Source organism: Wolffia australiana, chromosome 19 (genome assembly GCF_029677425.1).
Source record: "Wolffia australiana isolate 7733 chromosome 19, ASM2967742v1".
NCBI lineage: Eukaryota > Viridiplantae > Streptophyta > Magnoliopsida > Alismatales > Araceae > Wolffia > Wolffia australiana.
Window position 1 is genome coordinate 3,661,177 of NC_135853.1, and position 21,596 is coordinate 3,682,772.

Consider the following 21,596-nt stretch of genomic DNA (forward strand, 5'->3'; position numbering starts at 1 on the left):
AGTCAGTGACGCCACCATTCCATACCATGGTCTCTAGTTGACAGTGGCTCAATGACTAATGAGCAACACTAGTCCATTATGGGAGAAAAATGGTCTAGCATTAGAACTGTTGAATGATGCTCAAGTGGTCAAGCTCAAGCCAAGTGCAGATTTTCCCATGTAGATCCTTAAACTCGATGGAAAATTCTATTTTTGTTCCTCTTAGGAGCACTTTCGAGAACACCCCCTTATAGAGCTCAGAGGAAAACTCATTTGCATTCAGCAATGCTCACTGAGTATCCTTCACAAATAATATTTTCATAACATCTAGAGTGTGATAGTATATAAAATTAGTTCACATCAATATATAAATATACGCTAAATTTTTATTAAATGTCGTAATTTTTTAAAAAAATCAATTTGAATAAAACTTTAATTAAGATTTAAAATTATATTCCATCAATATCTGAATTCTTAACATTAAATCACCAAATTAATGAAACATCGTAACAAAGTAAAAATTCAACAAACTCGCCAGAGAAATAAGATAAGTAAATAGTAGGAACTAAGAGAGTTTATATTTAAATATCCATATCACCATATCTGTGGAACATAATGATTTCTTGGACCTCATTACCCTCTTGAAAATTCATAAAAAACAAAATCAATATCTTTAGGTTCCTCTAAGCTACATTCAACAATAATATCAATCTCCGTTCTCTTAAAGAGGTAAATAATTCTATTATTGATTATTTTTTATCAGGATTATTTTTGAGGTTAAGGGACATTCATTTGACCTTGTTATGTTGATGAATGTCCGTCTGAATGACATATTAAGAGCATCTCAAACGCATTCTTTCTTCTCCATAAATTGGTTTGGATGCTTGGTTCTCTGGGTCAGCACCTTAAATTTGACTATGTTGTGACCAGCTTATTAATTATTTGTTATCATATTTTTAGTATCTTGTCATATTCCTGAACACCATATCAGCTACCTAATGGTGACCAGCTTAATGCATTCTGCACCTCGTCAACACAAATTCATGTGATGAGCCTAAAATTACTTCTGATAGTTTTATCTCGATTGTATCCTTCACTTGATTTGGGTAAGTCTCAGTTTTTAGAGTCTCATTGGTTCATCAATCCATTCTCTTATCAACAGAAAAATAATAACACTGTAATGCTATTTTTAATCAATTGAAACGACTTGAAAATGCATTAATCAGAACTAAAATTGGAGGCATTACATTTTGTGATTTAATCTCCACAAGTCCAACATAATTAGAGCTTTGATTTAATTTTAAACAAATAACATCATAGCAACTATATAGTTTTTTCCGCAGCATTACATAATTACTTTTATCCCTTCATGTAACATGGGCATCTGATCATTATCCTCGGTATTTTTTCCTCTAGGTATTTAGTTCGTCTAGTTGTTGGGTATAAACATCATTACCAAGATAGCTAGATGGCTTTCCATATGGAGTAATGTCATCTACATTTTTCAATAAATTTCCAGCAAATTCAAAGAAAAAATATACATGTTTCAAGAATTAAAAAGCATAAACTCGGACTTGTTCTCGTGGCTGATGATAGGACTGACAAACATTAAATAAGCTATTACCCCTGGCAATACATAAATCAAGAAGAATAACAAGGAAGGTGCTGAATGAATCTAAGATGTACAAGAACTAAACTCAAATAATAATTATAACTCTAAAATGTCTTGACAAAATGACCAATAAGAAAAGTTTCCATTCGTCAACAGAGAAAAATTCCGCACAGGAAGCTGATTATCAACCTCTAATCTCTCAGAAAAGGGTCATCAAAAAATAACCCCAAGAGATAAATCTAGGTAAAAATAACTGAAGATGACATATTTTTAAGCATTTGATGGAACTAAAAAAGGTATATATGATTGGTCTACTTACCTCATTGAATTTTGGGGTTTTTCTTGCACCAAATCCGTGCCGCTAACGTACTTTGCGACGAAGGAGATCAACCTGAAGGGCGCCCCAATGAGTGGAGCGTCAGTCAAAGGAACTGGTTTCATGTCGGTAACTTTGACCTCACTGGTCAACAGAAACTGGGGTTGACCACCGTGATCGCCACCACGATCATTCAAAGGAATCTGGACGATCTCCGGGCTCGGCTTTAACCCATCTGAAGATTGTAGCGCACCGGGGAAAATTTCTTCAATCTCCGGACTCTGCTTTAACCCATCTGGAGATTGCGGCATGCCCGGAAAAATCTCTTTGGAATCAGCTGAGGTGATGTTTATGGTCTCTATCATGGGAGAAGACGGGGTTTCAAGGGGCATTTCGGACATTTCCTTGGCCACATCACTCTGATGGCTTTCCTGAAATCATGTTTCAAGATAAATGTGAACTAGCTGATGCATGAAAAACAGTAAATGAGTGAAATGAGATTATCCGAATTTTATACTTCGGCACTGAAGCAAATTGATATAACAAGAAGTGGTCTAAGAGAGGAGAAATAATAATTAATTATCTTCAGAAAGAGATCAGAGATCTTAGCAAAGTTGTCGATATCATATTTTTTTGACCAAAGAAGCATTACTAAGAATGGTGTTAAATATTTATTGACCATAATGGTCTTAAAATAATTACATTCAAAAAGAGATTGGAGGATCTGTGATGGTACCGAGGCTGGTGGCCGGAAATAGGCCGCAGCCTCACTCTCCAAATACATCAACCTCGTTTCAAGGAGAGAGATTTTATCACTCAACACTTGATTCTCTTCAGCATGGTTGACCTTGGCCACCTCCGCCTCTTTCACCTGTCATACTTCGTAGTTAACAGTATCAGAAATATATGCTGACCAACTCCTTATCAAGAAATAAAACCCAACAGATGTTTCGATTAATAGGTAAATGGTTTCTGTACGAATAGTTTTTCAAACGAATGCTACTGTAAATTTTTTCATAATCCGGTGAAAGAGACATCGAGTGAGAGCACAAAAAATACAGACTGTGGCACACAAAGGCGGAAGTGAATCAGTCATGTCATGTGAAATCAGCGACAGCAGCATTCATCAACCAAAGGAATGAAATCACCAATCAATACCTCCCTAGATCAAGCGCAGGAATCGTGATACATCATTCAAGCTCAAGGATTCAGGTAGAAAGCATCTAATGAGACAATGTAAGAGGAATATTCTCGTTTAATCAACCATCTGGAACGTTACCTTGATTTCAGCTCAAATATCCAACTTTCATAGAAATCTGGACAGCTTTTACCCTTTCGATTGCTAAGTTATTTAATTATTATCAAAGATGTCTCTGATCAACTTCTCTGGTAGCCTTTTTCGTCATTTGTCCACCTTCTACTAATTATTATTTAACAAATTTTCAGATTCATTGAGTGAGTACCATCATAAATTTTCAAGGCTAAGTCACTATAATCCAGCCAGGATAAAAATTATCCCTGTAAATTATACTCTTCCTCACACTAGAATCCTGATCTTCATTATCCGTAGTAAGAACTCAATGAGAACCTGGTCAGGTTTGGGTTGATCCAAAGCCAACCCGGCCTGACATCGCCCTAACAACCAAGTTGCCATCATGGAGGTGTCAGCTTAGTCAACCCACAGGTCAGTTGGGGCTTGTGATTGAATCCCAGTCGACCCAACCCCCTACACACCCTCTTGGACAGGCCAGGTTAGTCAATCTAAAAGGCAAGTTGTCGGGTTAGTTGACCCTCACAAGGGTGGATGGTCAAGTCAAGCAAACCCAAAGTCAACCGAACCCCCTGACCTACCCTCTTGGATGGGTTGGGTTAGTAGACCACAGGTTGGCCGGGCCAACCCTAGCTGACCCAAGCCAATCACCTGAGCCCGACACTGGAAAAGGAAAATATCAGTCTTCTCCCTTTATCCATTTGTGTATCTGTGAGCGATACACTGAGAAGACGAGATCAGAAATTGTATAAAATATCTAATCAAGAGAGGAAATTATAGAGGACTCCTAAAAGAAAAGTTCAGCAACAATGGACATTCGGATTTTCCTACAAGGTAGGTTTTAGGAATTATATTTTATTTCTTGTATTTCAACCTACGATAAGTGTTGATTAGAGACAAGTTATTTCTTGTCCTTAGCCTTCAGTAAAAGTTATTTCTTTTTTTTTGAAGAAATTGAAAGTTATTTCTTGTCCTTAGCCTTGTAAGTAAGCCACATGAAAAGCGGCCCATAGTTTGTTTTTCTCTTTAATTGTTGTATATGGGCCATAGGAATAGGTGGCTCATGTAACTTATTCCAGAATAAGTCACATTAGTAAGTGGGGTCTACCAACTCTATTTATTCGCTGGTATTTAAACCAGAAAGGAGGAATAGAAAGGAGGAATAGAAGAAACCCCTTTCTTGGCTTATTCAAACCCTAGCCTTCGGTGAGTTTTTCTGGTGCCACCAGAGAGAGGAGCATCAAATGGAGAAGATGAAGACATTGAGCTAAGTTTAACACTAAGATCACACCTGGAAGTTCTCTTCCTCACCACGGTGATTCAAGGAATTCTAATAAATCGAAGCTCACTGTCATAGAGTTTACCTGCCTCTGCAGTGCCGAGTCTATTTCCTCCAGTCTGCTAAGCATTAGCTCCATTGTTTTCTACAAGAAGACAGAAAGCACGGATAGAGGTTGGCTTGAGAAAGAACAAGCGGGAGGAGATATACGAGGTATTATTAGAGACTAAAGAGTGATTGAAAACTAAATATTCGTGATTTCTTTTTTTTGAAAGAAAAATATTCGTGATTTCTATACGCAAAAATAACAGCCACAGGTAAGAACCTGAGTATGCAGACGAGGAGACTAAAACTAAAATGCGGACATGTTTTCAACCGGCAAGATTAACCAGCAACACTAAAGTCTCCAACCCTAAAACGATTTCAAAATAAATGGGAAAAACTTGTTAAAAACTTATTAAAAAAAGGGCAAAAACATAGTAAATTCACCTGAAAATCTGTGGATTCTTTGTTACTTTCGATGCTCGCTAGTCTTCTATCCAAACTCGCCTGCATGAATCAAATTACTTAAACTATCCTCCATTTCCATGAATAGTTTATTTAACTTACATGGAGGGAAATGGTTCTGTACTTACCTCTTTTGCAGATAAATAACTCATCTCTCCCTCCAATTGCTCCACTTTCAAGTTCCAGTTGATCTGCAGGGGGTCAAGCTATGTCTATGAAACCCCAAAGACAAACTCTAGAAAACAGATGCATGCGGAGATTATCAATCTTTTGAAAAGTTATGCATTATTTTAGCTATTTAGTATGTCATATCAGTCATCAAATACTTGTTTTGGTTGTTAAAAAAAATACGTGGCGTCAAGAATAAAAATAATGGTAACAAATATTGCTCTGCTCCACTTCTAGTAGAAGTATTCACGAGTTTTTCTTCTTCCGTTGAATGATTATTCAGTCTAATCTAATAATACAAGCTCATTCTGGAAAAATTATAATACAAGACAATTGATGGTTTTCTGGAAAAATTACCTCATTCTTTCTAAATAAATCAGCTTCCTGCCGCAAGATCCCAATCTCATTTTTCAAGCTGACCTACAGCCCCGCATGTCAATTCCTCCAAACAAGACCCATCAGATGTTTGAACGCATGAATTTACTATACCTCTTTCTCGGTGAAGGAAATTATACCGGCCCTTAAATCTTTAATTAACTCCTCCACAGCTGCCTGTCCAGAAGAATCGCCTTCCTATCACAAATAAAGAAAGGACATAAAAATATCGCTGGGTGGGCTTTTAAAAGTTTATTTTTCTCTCATTCTGAAGCGTAGAATTGTTTTCAGATTGGACTGAACAGCACCTAAAGGCAAACGTAGAGATTCCGACTATACATCTTCACTTAGTTCTTGCGAATTTTTTCAAAGGTTTTATTCTTAATAGCAGAAAGTAGAAAATCGGAGTCTCGAGGGCCCCATGAATGAACAAGTAAATCGACACACAAAAACAAAGCAAGAATAGAAAACCAATTGGGATAAAGAAAAAAAAGAAAAGAAAAAGAGAAATTCAACAAGATTAAATACTATGAATGTATTATGCATTTTATGAAACCCATGCTCGAAAAGCATTTCATAATTTGCGTCGAATAATATCACCTTGAGCAAAGTAGAATATACTTACGACTTTCGACTCATAGACTTTGAGCTTCTCAGAATCTCCTTCTGATTCCGATACAGAAACACTAGACGCAAATTTTACATCGGCCTGAGCCTGCGTGGACAATTCAGGAGAACGATTTGGATAATCGACAGAACTGTTCTTTCCTTTGTTTTTCTTGTTTCTTTTCTTCTTCTTACTCTCCTCCATTACGATATCACGATGCTCAGGGTAGCTCCGAGACTAATAACTTTCGCGCTTAGCGTTCTCAGGGTCAACAGGAAGGAGTCTGCGATGGAAACTGACGCGAGAAGCGTGAGAATCAAAGGAAATCACGATAATTCCTATCATAAAAAACCTAAAAAAGAGTCCCAAAAATAATTCGGCTACTCAATCAAGCATAAAAAGAAGGATTTATACACTAAAAACTCGCTAGGAAGCAAGAGTTACTCCGGGAATGATGCAAGCAAATGAAACAAAAAAAAAAGATGCGAAACGGAACTCAATCTCGGATTCAGAAGAGCAAAAAACAGCGAGATCCGAGGCATTCGACAAATCTAACCTTTAACGTAAAGTCGTCATAAATCGGAGCAGAGAGGCGCGCAAATCCAGGAAGAGGATTCCGCGCACCGCCTTCTACTTGCAGGAAATCTGTCGTTTTCAGATTAATTGGAAACGAGAGATTAGAGCTGGCATCGACATTGATATCAAATCTCCCAACGCCAAGGACGGGACCGCCGATTCAATCGCTGTCTCCGGAACTCTATTTCAATTTCCATCTTCAACTCTAAACCTTACTCTGTTTCTTTTAATTGACCGAAATAAACCGATGACGATGAAGAGTATACGGTGCCGAATTAAGCGTCATCCTTATTCTAGGATTCATCGTCATCCGCCAGTGGATAATCATGATAGTGATTTAAGGTAGGACAATCATAATGACGTCACTCGTTTCGTATATAAAATATATGGATGACGATAACGAAATTTCATCATCCGATGACGACTACACTGTGACTAATTGGGCGTCGTCTTTGGATTAGGATTACTCATCGTCTCGCCATCATCATCTGCCATTGGATAATCATGATAATGACATTAGGTAGGACAATCATAATGGTGTCACTCCGTTCGTAGACAAGAATATGTGGATGACGATGAAATTGCATCATCAGATGACGAGGATACAGTGATATATTGGGCGTCGTCTTCAGATTAGTATTACTCGTCATTAGTGTTTGCCTGTCCCAATACCACCATCGGATTACGGTATCAGGACGGATGCTGAATCTGATATCGGAAATCGCATTCCCGATATCCGGATATCGGATCACGATATCGGTTGCTACAGTACCGACATCTGATATCGTTACCCATTTCGATGCTGTCATCTGCCTCTGTCTCTCAGAAAGTATGACAATATTGGATATCGGATTTTAATATCCAACAAATTAATCATTGTAAAATAGGTTTATTCATTGAAATTTGTAAGTTAGAATAGGTTGGAGACGAAATTCTTGGGCCAGCAGGTAACAAGATATAATAACCTCATACAATTTATACGCTTAAAAAGTTCTGGTTTCTTCCATATGGGATAATATTTTAAATTATTAATACCTCATATAATATATACACTTCAAAATATTTGTTTTCTTCCATATGGGATAATAGGATCCTATTATCCATGGAAGAAAACAAAACTTTTGGAATGTATATATGATATGAGGTATCAATATAATAAAAAAGTTTGGGCGCTATTTACGTTAGACATCTAAATTCATATTCACTGATGTACTTTGCTCTTGATACCAGATATCTGCTATCTGAGATCCACCTCGTCCCTTGCCTAGTCGATATCCGTCCAGATATCCATTAAAATTAGGAATGTCGATATCCATTCGATATCCGATATCCAGTATCAGAAACCGCCTTATTTTTTACTGGATATCGGTTGTCCAATATCAGTTATCAGACATCCGATATCTACTTGCCATCTCGCCATCATCATCCGCCATAGGATAATCATGATAATGACATAAGGTAGGACAATCAAAATGACATCATTCGTTTTGTAGACAAAAATACGTGGATGACGATAACCAGATTACGTCGTCCGACGACGACTATACAATGACAAATTGGGCGTCATCTTCACATTAGGATTACTCATCATCTTGCCATCGTCATCCGCCACTGGATCCCATCATGATACTGACATAAGGTAGGGCAATCATAATGACGTCACTTGTTTTACAGACAAAAAATATATGGATGACAATGACACAATTCCATCTACCAATGACGAGTATACGGTAACGAATTGGACGTTGTCCTCCAAGCGAGGATTAGGATTACTCATCATCTCGACATCGTCATCCGCCATTGGATACCATTGATAGTGACATAAGGTAGGACAATGATAAAACTTCGCCATTAGACTAACTTTTCTTAACTATTGGGTAGAGATGGAAAATTTGAACAGTTTTGTGAAATTTAAAATGCTGTGCAGTGCAGTTCTAGGTCGGATATCCCTTGCACAGTCCTCATCGGAAGTTTAATCTTGTTAGCTTACAGGGGCATTTTAGACATTTGAGACTTATGCATTCTTTATAAAGGGCGGCCTTCTCTTTTGGAGGGCAGCCAAGAAGTATCAAACAATGAGAATGATGATGACATAATGCGAACATTGATAATGACGCCATCTGTCCTCTGTTCTAGCTTATCTCAAAATTTTAGCAGTTTTGGGATGAAGATCCCCACAGGATGGGTTTCCAAAATGCAAAAAGGAGATATTTTTAAAGTAATAATAATAATAATAATTAATATAGAGAGAGGTGGAGAATAAATAAAATATTGGGATTGTTTCGAACCAAACTTTGGTCAGGCCGTGACATTCCCAATTCGTTGGAAGCCCGGGGACTCTAAATTCCTGCCATGTACATGATAAGAAGAATTTATACTCGTTTCAAGAAAAACCATCATTCGTGCTAGTTGACGAGAGCCGTCGGATCATATGTCTCAAACCACATCACTACGAAGCTGCATCTGGGTCGTTGATTACACCCAAGAAGTCGTCCTTTATGGTGCCGATGCAGAACTGAAAAAAAAAACACGGAAACTCGTGTGAATATGAAAATGACATTATACTGAAACAAAGAGTTGGGGGGGATTATGATAATTGGTAGCAGAACTAAAATCTTGTGAGAAAATTTGTGAAATAAAAATTAATGTTCATCTTTTAGAGGAAATTTTGCGTGGTCTTCCTTATTTTCTTGAAAAAATATTTTAGAGGAGATTGTCGAGCGCAAAAAAAGGCAAAAGAAACCCCCATATTTTAGCATGAATAACATATTAAAACCATGGAGGTTACATCTTTTTAGCATAAGCGCAGTTCAGAGTAACTTTAGGGATGCTTACACTAACAAAAAAATTTTAATTTTTTGCAAGTTGTCAGCCAATTTTTAAATTTCGATAAGATAGCACGAAAATGATTAAGATTTTAAAAAATTTGATCCCTTGTTGTCGCTTACGCAAATCCATTGAAAGTGGAACTGATATTATGTATGTAGCAAATGGAAGAGACAGACATTGCAAATGTTATAATCTTACACAAATATGTTGAAAGAGACACTGGTGTTATGCGCAAAGGAAATGATACATAGAAGCATTCCAAATATAATGTCTAACGTAAATAAGTACTAAATCTAACTGGTGTTACCTTGATTTTTTGACTTTCCTCCTAGAGATAAAACCTAACCTAAAACAAGAAATGACTAAATTATCCCTAATGGACTACAATGGCGGAGGTACCCTAGGAGGTATAGGATCGTATCAGTAACATAACAAATATTATCTGTTACGCAAATATATTGAGAGAGGAATTGATGTTATGTGCATAAGTAACAGATGGTACAACGAAACATAAAAATGTAATCTCTAGCGCAAACATTTTGAAAGAGGAACTAGTGTTATGCGAATAGCAAATGTTAGAGAGATACATACAATTTCTGCAGCATCAACCCGAACTCCTATAATTTTGAGCCGAACCTCACTGTCTTTCTGGATCTTCACCTGATGTAGCAAAAAAGAATCAGTGACATGATCCTCAATTCCTTCTTTAAAATTATCAAGAAGAAACAAAGAATGATATAACTTTCGACGGCCTCACAAATAATTTTTGGCATTTAGGGGGATAATTAAGAGATATGTCTATCACAACAACCCACAAGGCTTATCAAAGAAAAATAATAGACTTGCGCAAGAGAAAGAAGGTACCGATCCATCTGAAGTAGTGTAGTTCGGTATATCTCCAGACTGGAACTCCATGTCATCCGGGATCAACTACAGTAATGCAATATCTTGAAGAATCAAATAAAATGGACACAAAAAGAATTTAAAAAGCTGGGTATTTTCTTCTCATGAATTTGAAAAATAGAAACAAGATGATAGATGATAAAATAAATGAATTACATGGTTTGACACGAAGATATTCACAGGACCCGCCTCGGCAAAGAAACCCATCTGCAAAATCAAGAAGTACTCAAAACTGAAATTTATTTTATGAATTATAATAAATTTATTACTCAAAGAGTAATATACTGAGTACCTTGTTAACCAAAGTTACCACCGCTTCAAGGACTTCACCACGAAAAGGCCGGAAAACAACGCACTGGTACTTGACGGGGAAGGTCACAAATCCCGTCCCCTCTCTTATAAGCCCCTTGCCGATGCTCTCCACCTTCGTCACAGCCACGACGAAACCATGCTTTCCACTGTTCATGTCCGATCCCACGATCAAAATTGCTCAGTTATCCATTGATTAAGCGTATTATTAGCGAACACATGAAGATAAACAGGGATTACATCATCTATTCGAAGGTATTTCGGTACAAGATTGGATAGTTATGTTAATCGAGGAAGATAACTTTGTTAAGACAAACGAAACTCGTCGTAATTGGTAAAAATACAGAACGTATGAACATATCCGCAGACTAATTAACGAACATACGAATACTAACATATATTTCAGAAAAGGGATTACATCATCTATTCGAAGGTACTTTGGTACAAGATTAGATAGTTATGTTAATCGAGGAAAATAACTTTGTTAAGACAAACGAAACTCGTCGTAATTGGTAAAAATAGAACGTATGAACATATCCGCAGACTAATTAACGAACATACGAATACTAACATATATTTCGACATCTATTAGGGGAGTTTGGATAGTTGAGTATAGTATTCTTTTCAGCAAGCCGAAACTCGACCAAATTGGTAAAATTAACGAATATAAGGAGCATATGAACAAATCCACAAACAGATAATAAACAAACACAAGGAGCATATGAACAAATCCACAAACAGATAATTAACCAACATAAGATCCTAATCAGAAATTACACCATCTAATCGAGGATATTTCGAAGCAGCATAAGCAAGTTTTGGTAGTTAACAATGATACTTCAGTTCAGAAAAGGGAATAATCATCAAAATTGGTTAAATTAACTGGAAAAATTACCCGCAAGTTCCTTCGACATCCTTCACCAACTTGGATGTCAATTTCTCGTGCAAATGCGGCCCAAAGTAGCGAGGATGAAGCTGCATGTTGCGCTCCAACACCATATGGAAGAACATCTTCCGATCGCGCTTGCTACGAACCCGAACAGAACGAAGAGTTGTTAGGGCCGCCGACGAACTCATTTAAAACTTAAAAAATTTGCGCAACAATCCAATATTTCAAAAATAATGGTATCAATAAAATTATAAAATAAATGTGGGTTTCATAGTAATTATTCTCTTCTCAATAAATATCCTCCCGGCGCTTGAAGAATATGCTCTTCTCTCCTTTCTTATTTCTACAGCGATCGTAAGCTTTCCCGCCCCGCGCACGGCTGGTGAATCCTGCGAGGAGAAGGTTGTTGAAACCCTAGCCGGTCGTTTTGGCTCTGGATCGGCTATTTTCTGCGTGAGATTTCTTTGATCGATCTCCTTCTATCACAATTTGTCTCGTAATCAAGGAAATTCGAGGATCGCCGATTTTCTGGCTGTGATTTCTCCGAGCGCAATTCCTCTGTTTATCCAGGAAATTCGAGGATCCCTGACCTTCAGGCTGAGATTCCTCCGATCGATCGTCTTCGATCACTATTCCTTCTGTTGATCAAGAAAATTCGAGGATCGCTGCTTTCTTTGCGTCTCGTCTTGCCGCTTTTGTGATTGTTTATTCGATCTTGAAAACCGTGGATGGAATCCCTGCGTTTCTTGGAGGAATTCTTCGCCGGGATCGGGTATCTGGAAGAGGAATTCGGATTCAAGAGCTTTGTCGGTGCCGAAGCGTGAGGAAGAGAGCATGTGGTGGTTCCAGGAGATCATCTCTGGCTTCTGCCAAGATGCCTCTGCAGTCTTCTTCTCAGGATCATCTGCCGTTGAAATCAACTCTATCTGAGACAGATTCGGGAAAATCTGAGATCGGATCGAAGCGAAAGACCGTCAGGATCTTCTACAATGACGCTGATGCGACGGACTCGTCATCAAGCGAGGATGAAGAGATTTCTGGCCCTGAGGTGCGTTGCCGGCGACTGAAGCGCCACGTTACCGAGATCGACATCGGTAATTCGGGCCCTGAATCACACCTCAAGTGTAGATATTCAAAGCGGAAGGCGCGCGATTCTGAACAGAAGTTCATAGGCGTGCGCCAGCGACCATGGGGTCGTTGGGTTGCAGAAATTCGCGATCCCACTCGTTGCAGCAAGCGAAAGAGGGTTTGGTTGGGGACATTCAACACGGCTGAGGAAGCGGCTGCTGCTTACGATTCTGCAGCGCTTCGATTGAAGGGGCCGAAGGCTACTACTAACTTTTCGAATTCGCAGAGATCGCCCTCTTCTGTGACCGATGATCAGGCAGGAAACAGGGGCTCTTCTTGCGTCTCTGCCATTTCCTCCTCTTCTGCTGTTACTACCAGCACCACCTATACGAAATTCGCGATCCTCCCCATTAAGGTAAATTTCTCGCTCATTGCACAGATTTCGTTGCAGTTGATCATTCTAATCTTCTATCAACGTTTTTTTTTCCTCTCTTATTTTCTCTTGTACATAAACAGTTGGCAAAAGCTTTTTTGCGCAATTCTCTTAGAATTCAATAGTGTATAAAACTTTGTAATTCAAATGTCTGGCTGTAATAAATAGTTATAATACAAATGGGAGCTGATTGAGTATTTCTAGTCAACATGATTTTATACACAACAGATTTTTATTTCCGATTTACTTGGTTCGCGCAGACATGGCATTTTTAAATACCATTTTATTTGACCAGTGCATGTTATATTTCAAAATTTTCTTGCTTCTTAACTTGTTTATCCGTTTTCATCTTTGGGGACTGTACCATGGCAGAAACTTCTCTTAGTGCGGAACTGAAGGAAGTGTGGGGGACATCGATTAATTCGAGCTTATCAGGTACATGTTCTTACTCCTGTGAGAAGGAAAAGTAAAATTCTCTGAATAATGCGTCTCCAATCTCTGCACTGATGAATGATTTGTCGAATGTTTACGATGGATACAAAAAAATCTTATTTATTTTCCAGTCTCCTTAGGGCCTTTACATTATTTTCCTGAGAGTACTCATCAATCCCAAAATCATTAAAGTATGTTGAATTGAATTGTTCAGTTTTGATACATAATCATTAAAGTATGTTGCCTCCCCTTTTTCTTTATTATCTTTGTGTCTTGTTTTGTATAAAAAATAATTGGAATATTCACTCACATTAGAAACTATAGCAGTGATCGCGATGACTGTTATAGTTTCTTCTCCGTGTGAATTCTTCCATTCTTTTTTATATATATTGGGGAACAAGAAGCCCATAAATATTTTACTCGAATGAGTGTTTCATCTTATGATGCTGATGAAGATGAGCGACGAAACCAACTGTGAGAAATATGATGCTGATTAAGTTTATGAATGTCAATGGCTGTCGTCATCCACATCATCTGTATCGCGAGGATAACAATGACAACGATGATAGAGATAATGAAGATGATGGTGAGTGAAAATGACGTCGATGGTGATGGTGATTGTTATTGCGAAGGTGGTGGTGGCGGCTATGATGAGAATGTAGATGACGACACCATGTTGATAATCGGAGAACAGTATAGATTGCGGTTATGATGATGACAAAAGATGAAGGGCAAAACTGATCGCATGCTATGCCGATGATGTGGGAGAAAACGAAGTTGATGATGTCGCATGATGTTGATGATGGTGATTATGATGACACTAACATCTATGATGATAGAGGAAGAATGACCGCGTGATGATGATATAGATGGGAAAATAAGACGATTGTGACAAGCACAATCAGTGCGCTTACAATGATGATGATAATAAGATATAACTAATGGCCCAGAGAACATGGCCAGGGGGAGATGCATGCACTTGCTGCTAGGCGATGGGTATCTGTAGATAGATAAATTGGTAGAGAGAATAGATGAATAGTAGCCATGTAGGTAAATTGAGATATATAGAGAGAGAGTAGATTAATGATGGGCATGTAGATAGATAAAACGAGAGAGAGATATGTAGAGAATAGATGCATTAAGAGAGAGAGATACCGAATATCATTCTCCATATCTGATTATCTTGCTCTCGCAGGTGGCTCGCGTTGACGTAACGTTTCCCCTTCATCGTACATAAAAGGCTGGGGTTCACTGCAGGAGAAGCTGCAAATTTTAGAAGCGCCTCATCCTCGCATTATTTTCCTTTTTTTTTCTGAATTACTCCGAACCTCTCTCCCTCTTAACTCTCTCTCTCTCTCTCTCGCTCTCTCGCTCTTTATATATATATATAAATATAAATAACTCTCGATATCTCTCCTTCTATTTCGCCATTTCTCACTCTACGTACATCTGATATCAAACTACTCTCATTCTCTCTGCATCTCACTGTGTACTGGCTGCTTATATTTTCTGCCGTGGACAGAAATGATTAAACTTGTGTAAATAAATATACACGGTGACCGGAGATGATTGTTTGGTCATGCTGGAGAGTATTTTTTTTTCTCCTTTTGTTCTGAATCTTGTTTCTGTGAGGTAATTTTTGATGATGCGATAATCTTCCCCGGGATGTCAATTAAGGCATCGATGGTGTGCGAATTGAGAGAGACTTATGTTATGGTAGAGGTGATGGGATAATTATTTGTTCTATTTATGGTACGAAACGCGGAGGGAGTACGGAAAAGAGGATTAAATGAGGAAAAACCTCATATTTTTCGCGAGGGATGATAAGGTATTATATTAGCTAATTCGAATTCACGAGGAAAAGACATCTTTGGACAAAGGAAGAGTTAATTTGAAACAATTAAGTAAAGTTTTCTTGATTAAAAAATGAACAAAATTATTAATTCTGGCCCATGCAGGTCTCGAACCTGCGACCTTCGCGTTATTAGCACGACGCTCTAACCAACTGAGCTAATAGGCCTAGTTGTCTTGAGAAGCGTGAGTTTTATTACAATTATGTACTTAACCAACCGTTTGCATTTACTACAATCAAATTCTCTAATATCTAAGAACTTATAGAAATATTAACGTGGTTTTGAAATTTTCCTTCAATTTTTTTGTAAATTTGTCTCTTGATTTCAATATTTTGTTCCTTTTTACTTCGATCAGTTTTTTTTTCTATATAAATGAAAATGATACCCTGAATATTTTTGTAATCAAAAGACTATCAGAATTGAAGAAGGATAAATATCAATGCTTTTGAATTTTCAAGAACTTGTTTCGATTGTTTCTTAATTTTTTACATATATATCTCTGAGTATTTTAAAAAGTTCCACATATTTTTGTTCATTTTTATGATCTAAATGTGGTAAAAAATCATTTCTAATGTTATAAATTCTAGTTCGCTGCATATAAGTACATTTCTATTGAAGTAAATAGGTTTTTATTACAGGTGAAAGTTATCTTCTAATGATCACTTGACAAAATATATAACAATTTTAGGTTTATTCAAACCAAATTTGTATCCACAAGTAAGTAAATAATTTCTCAAAGAGAAAGAGAGTATGAATTCCGGACATTATAATTGATCTAACTTCTTTTCATATTACATGAAGATAACAATATCCAATGTATATGCATCATTGATAGAGAGAAGAGTTTATTGTTGGAAGAATATCACAGGTTTTGAGAGAATTGACTACCAAAAACCATTATAAAATTTTCGTTCGACGGACTACGATGCAAGAACTCATAGGGAGATGCGTTAAACTTAATATGCTATTATAGAGTGGTCATAGTAAAGACTCTCGATTAAGCATTGTGAGCACTACCTTGCTAATGTGGCAATGTATGTACATGGCTGTTCCATTCTACTACGGTGTGTGAGGTCATGATAAATGATGATTTACACCACAAGTGTTGAGGTGCTGGTGAGGACATGATATGCTATGTGGTATTCCACAAGAGTTGACATGTTAATTTTTGGGTTATACGGCCTTAATATTGATGAAACAAATTAAATTCCTATAGCATAACACTTAGAACGGAATTTAAACAACATCAACAAAACAATGAACTGAATCACATTGTGATAAGCTAAAATTCAGGGGTAAAATTATGTTTTTATAGATTTGAGTTTAATCAATAAATTTTATAAACCAATGCTCCTATAATAATTCTATGTAGTAGATGAGTATGGGTCATCTCCACAAGGAACATATCTTAGGAGTTTAACTATCTCTAGATAGTGCATCGGGTTGGATGGGAATGAATATGTATAAGGTAAGAGGTAGTGACATGTTGGAAATAGTGAGATGAGATGGAAGGTATTAAGTATTTAACTAGGCTATGATGATACATAAGAAGAGACATAGGTGGGATGGTATGAATAAGATGAATGGAAATGGAGGAGTAAGATAGGTGAATAGGTAAGGGGATAATGGTGGATGTAGGAGAAAATTGAAAAGATAGATGGATGAATATAGTGGTTTAGGGTTTAGGTTTTAAAAGGAGGAAAGAAAAAGGGATAAGATCGTGATGATGTAGGTGATATGTGAAGTGGTGGATAATATATGGCTGTCAGGCCAAATCACAACACCATAGTTTACTGAAGCTCATTGAATAAAATATTCGTCCATTCTTATTTGAGTGTGAAGTTTATAATGAAGTCCATGAATACATACAATGACTTAGTAAATTATAATGAGATCATAATACAATGATCACGATTTTTTAAACATGTATTCTAAACATTCATATTCAATGGATATCAAGATGAATCAAACTATCCTGATAGAATATCGCTATCTGATTCTACTTATACAATAAGTATGGTTGATCTGATGGGCATTAATGTGGGGACGCTAAGGACAAATGGTGGGTGTTCTTTTCAGAAAGCGTTCACTAAATTGTTTTGTATGAATCCTTGAATGGTATTATACCTAAACATCAATCAGCTTGATTTATGTCATGGTAGTGTAAGTGAACCATTCCCGTGAAACACCAAGTACATATGGTGGATGGACGACTATGTTTTGACTATGACTTACGAATTTCTAATCATATGGTTCAAATAAATTTTAGCTCGGATATAGAAAGAAGACCACAGGGATGATTGTGTTGTAAAGACATGATCATTTGTCCTTTGTATAAGAGAAGATTTACTCAAGGAAGATGATGCATCCAAATTCTTGGCCAGGGTAGAGAGGATATTGGAGAAGATGTTCTCCAACAATCCCTATTAAGCATAAGTAATAACCAAATGACGGATTAGGGTTTGATGATTAACCATACCCTAAGTCATGCGAGAGTCTCACGCAGATGAAAGATTATACATGTATGGAAAGTAAGGATGGACAAGGTTCCATGAGAGATCGATTCATTGTAAAAAATGATATGTTCATGGTTTTGTTTTTAATATTTTTTTTTTTTTACCTCGGCATGTCGGGGTATGAGGATTTTTCCCCTAAAGAGAGCCAAGAGTTATAGGTGTATTTTTTTTAAAAGACTGCTCAATATCTTCTAGAGCATGAGGTGTAGCTTGGCACCCTACGGGCAGAAAACTTAATCTATCGATTGGGTTTATTGATCATATATTAGTTAATGTATATGTTGATATAGTTAATTAATAAGGTTGGTCGATAAATGTCATTGGGCATCAAAGTTATTAACTATAATGATATATGAGCCTAGAGGGTCACACACATAAGACTAAAAGGATGTTGAAAGATATACTTTATTTTAAAGATATACTTTATTCTAAAATGGGTGCCCCCTTATTTATACATTAAATAAGGGGGCACCCATTTTAGGTACTAGGCATGCCAGATCTGGGTGGTCCCCTCTTTATTCTTTCTCTAGTTTCTCTGCTCATTCCACAAGTCACCTTAATGGTGATAAGAATCACAATATCTTAAAGGAGTGGTGAACAAGGAGAGGAGATCCAATGCCATCCTAGTTGAGTGCATACCGCTGGAGGCTGTGCAATTGATCAGCTTGGAGAAGTTCTCACTAAAAGCAAGTAAAGGGTGGAAAAAGTTCCCCAAAAGGTAATCATTGTATCGCATGTTATATAGATCATTTCTGAAATGATTTAATGTTTCCACCGATGAAAATAAGTTTTCATGAATCAAAACTATAGCCCCATAACCCAACATGAAGTAGGCGGAAGATGGCAATGATCCAACTAATGTATGTGATGGAGAGACAATGTAAGGCAAGAGACAAATCTTAGATGCCTACATTATGCCAGATCAGGTCAATTTTTTGATGCCAATCAGCCTCTCCTTTCCTTTATTGAAGTTTCTCAAACCTCAAGACATCAATAAACCCTCGATGGACCTTCAAAAACTCACTATATTTCAGTTTGCTTCTCTACGAGGAATTGAGTTCAATGATGTTTTTACAAATATTTAGGAGGAATTTATGTATGAATGAATAAATAATAGAAAAATGAAGTTTCCTTTGAAATTTCAGCCTCGTCTGCCTTCTAGATCATCAGCTATCAAGCTTTGAAGTTGGAGAATTTATGACCATTGATTCAATTCATTTATTTCTCTCTCCTCATTCTCGTCACAGTCACCACCTCATTTTTAGGACTGTCTTCATATTGGCATTAATGTAAGCATTGGCCCAGATTCTCTAGCGTCATCCTCAATAGATGGAGCATGTATTGTCACATATCCTTGTAGTAAAAAGACAAAATCAAGGAATATAAAAAAGTCAAATATTCATGTAACGAGATGGCAAATTAGTGCACAACACGTCAATGTGCTTTTTGAAAAGCCCATATATTTTAAAAGGACTCTACGGTATCACATGTACACGTGGTGCCATGTGTCATGTGACACATCAACGGGCATTGGAAAATTTTGACTTGGTCAAAAGTAGAAGTAATAATAAGATAAGATATATTCAATTCATATTTTCTCAGTCTCCGCATAACATTTATTGCAATTTAAATCTCCTTTTTTCCTGATTGGGCCACGTCACAACTGTAGTTAGTAAAGTTATAAGAAAAAGTGCGAGTAATTAATGACATTATGGCATCCCTAATCACAACGTCATAGCAGTGGTGTGTCAATGATTGGCTGACACCAATCATTAATATGAATAATTTATGCGTTGTCATTCAACGAATCTAATGGCGACACAGGGCGCTGTAAATTTTTAGCCAATAAATATTTAATGAATTAATAGAAAATCAATTAAAATTACAAAAAGTACAAGTAAACATGTTTCTTATCATAAAAATCATATCTTAATGAATATAATGTCAAAAAGTTTTTTGAAAAATCTAATGTAGACTCAAAAAATTATTTTCTTTCAGAATATAGCATAAAAAATTTCCCAAAAGTTTCTTTATCATCCACAAATTTTAAATTGGATTTAGTCATTTAGGCTTGATAACACACATATGTAACTAATTTAATGTAAATATATTTATGTAAATACCGTCATATTAGCCTAATTAGAATGTTTTATCACTCAGAATGAATTGTACATGTGGTATCTTGGGTCCTCGAGTGAGACATGTTAAGCTGCTCAATTATGTGACCTCTAGACGTAGTGATGTGGTCGTTGACACATCAAATATCCTCCTTTACCTTGATGAGACATGTTCATATTCTGTTGTTGTCATTACACAATCTAGATTGTGTCTAGAATGGTGATGAGCTATGAAAATAGAGAAAAGGAAGAGCCTTGAACCATTCTGAATGGGATAATTTTTTTGTAGGGATTTTTCATGTTTATACTACATGGGTATTTTTCATAAACCCCCTAAACTTTAGGTATATCTTCCAATGTCCAAAAGACCACATGTGTATGGCCCCCTATGCCCATGTATCATTCTACCAAATGACTTCAATGACCAATAACTTTTATTGGCCTTGAAAATGAATTAACTATATTATCATATAGATTTAACTCAATCGATAGGTTGAGTCTCCGCTACTAGAAAATATTCTTGAGCAATTGGAATATAAGGAAATAATATTTCACAAAAAGCATCATCTAAGAGTTTTTAAAAGACAAATGCATTGATAATGATTTCATTAGATGCAATGTGATGGGCACATGTCCTCACTAGCCAATGTATCCATTTAAGAAAAAGAGAAGTTTTAAGAAAATATGTTCTAAAGGGAAACCTTTTCTCTTTATATAATCAACAATATTTTCAAAAATAATGTATTCATACTTAAGTTGTTGAAAACTTAAAATAATGTATTCATACCTTTCATATTCATACTTACAATAATATTTTTTAAAAAAATTAAAATATGAAAGTTAGGGTCACAGAGTTAGTTTCCCCAGGTGACATCTAACACTCTATTTTCAAACAATATATATAGTGTTTTATGATGATCAACAAGATACATTCTCTTCCCTATATTTCTATTTGCATTGCTTGACCTGACACTTGGCCCTTCATGAAACAAAATGTAGGATGAAATTTCCAATAAAAAGCTATTACCAATAGTTAATTTTTGGAGTATAGTATTTTTTGGGATGAAAAAATACTAGTGAGACCTAGGGTATTATAACTAGTGACAAGGTACAGTTTTTTCAAACATGAGTTTTTGTCAATGAAGATTCTCAAATGCCATGTAAGGCATTGGTGGGAATAGGCTTTGACCTCAATAATAAGCCGTTAAGTAGCGCCCTGATGGAAGGATAATTTTGATGATAATTACATGTGTTTGTATATTTTAGATCTTCAAATGAAAAATATATCATCTTATTAACAACAGGTTATACATATATTATTTGAAACCCTAGAAATATCAATTTATATGCAATAATGATATTTTCAAATAAACAATACCTGATTACATGATAATTAAAGCACCTGATTATAGAAAATTGTGATACCCAAATAGGCTGAAAGCATTCTCAGTATTCCGCATGTTCAATGTCAATGATTGATAACATGCATTTTTAATATTTTTATATGACCATATTTACATATTTATTTGAATCAAATTAATTATATATGCATGTTATC

The 21,596-nt window shown here is 36.4% G+C and overlaps 3 protein-coding genes and 1 non-coding gene across 7 annotated transcripts; 1 reads left to right on the top strand and 3 right to left on the bottom strand.

The window, feature by feature from the left end:
* Window positions 1-1,662: 1,662 nt before the first annotated feature.
* On the bottom strand, window positions 1,663-6,883 carry LOC144715635 (Mitochondrial ATP synthase D chain-related protein). 4 transcript variants are annotated; one of them, XM_078590593.1, is made up of 9 exons: window positions 6,670-6,883; window positions 6,132-6,396; window positions 5,621-5,704; window positions 5,489-5,551; window positions 5,092-5,154; window positions 4,946-5,005; window positions 4,542-4,601; window positions 2,644-2,778; window positions 1,663-2,338 (listed from the first exon to the last, which is right to left on the bottom strand). In XM_078590593.1, exons 2-9 carry the CDS (start codon window positions 6,315-6,317, stop codon window positions 1,907-1,909), a joined length of 1,083 nt encoding a protein of 360 aa, XP_078446719.1. In that variant the 5' UTR covers window positions 6,318-6,396; window positions 6,670-6,883; the 3' UTR covers window positions 1,663-1,906. The 4 variants fall into 4 exon arrangements, with proteins under 4 accessions (XP_078446719.1, XP_078446718.1, XP_078446720.1 ...); XM_078590592.1 differs by having other exon boundaries at window positions 6,132-6,408; XM_078590594.1 differs by lacking the exon at window positions 6,670-6,883 and adding an exon at window positions 6,528-6,651 and having other exon boundaries at window positions 6,132-6,408.
* Window positions 6,884-8,944: 2,061 nt separating this feature from the next.
* On the bottom strand, window positions 8,945-11,789 carry NRPB7 (DNA-directed RNA polymerase II). The gene is made up of 6 exons (XM_078590420.1): window positions 11,626-11,789; window positions 10,714-10,879; window positions 10,578-10,628; window positions 10,383-10,448; window positions 10,110-10,178; window positions 8,945-9,204 (listed from the first exon to the last, which is right to left on the bottom strand). The coding sequence occupies exons 1-6, from the start codon at window positions 11,739-11,741 to the stop codon at window positions 9,139-9,141; spliced, it is 534 nt and encodes a 177-aa protein (XP_078446546.1). The 5' UTR covers window positions 11,742-11,789; the 3' UTR covers window positions 8,945-9,138.
* A 145-nt stretch (window positions 11,790-11,934) lies between these two features.
* LOC144715487 (ethylene-responsive transcription factor ERF070-like) lies at window positions 11,935-15,132 on the top strand. The gene is made up of 3 exons (XM_078590419.1): window positions 11,935-13,102; window positions 13,493-13,555; window positions 14,748-15,132. Exons 1-2 carry the CDS (start codon window positions 12,494-12,496, stop codon window positions 13,514-13,516), a joined length of 633 nt encoding a protein of 210 aa, XP_078446545.1. The 5' UTR covers window positions 11,935-12,493; the 3' UTR covers window positions 13,517-13,555; window positions 14,748-15,132.
* Window positions 15,133-15,498: 366 nt separating this feature from the next.
* Window positions 15,499-15,572, bottom strand: TRNAI-AAU (transfer RNA isoleucine (anticodon AAU)). The gene has a single exon. It is a non-coding gene; the product is annotated as a tRNA-Ile (tRNA).
* Between the last annotated feature and the right edge of the window lie 6,024 nt (window positions 15,573-21,596).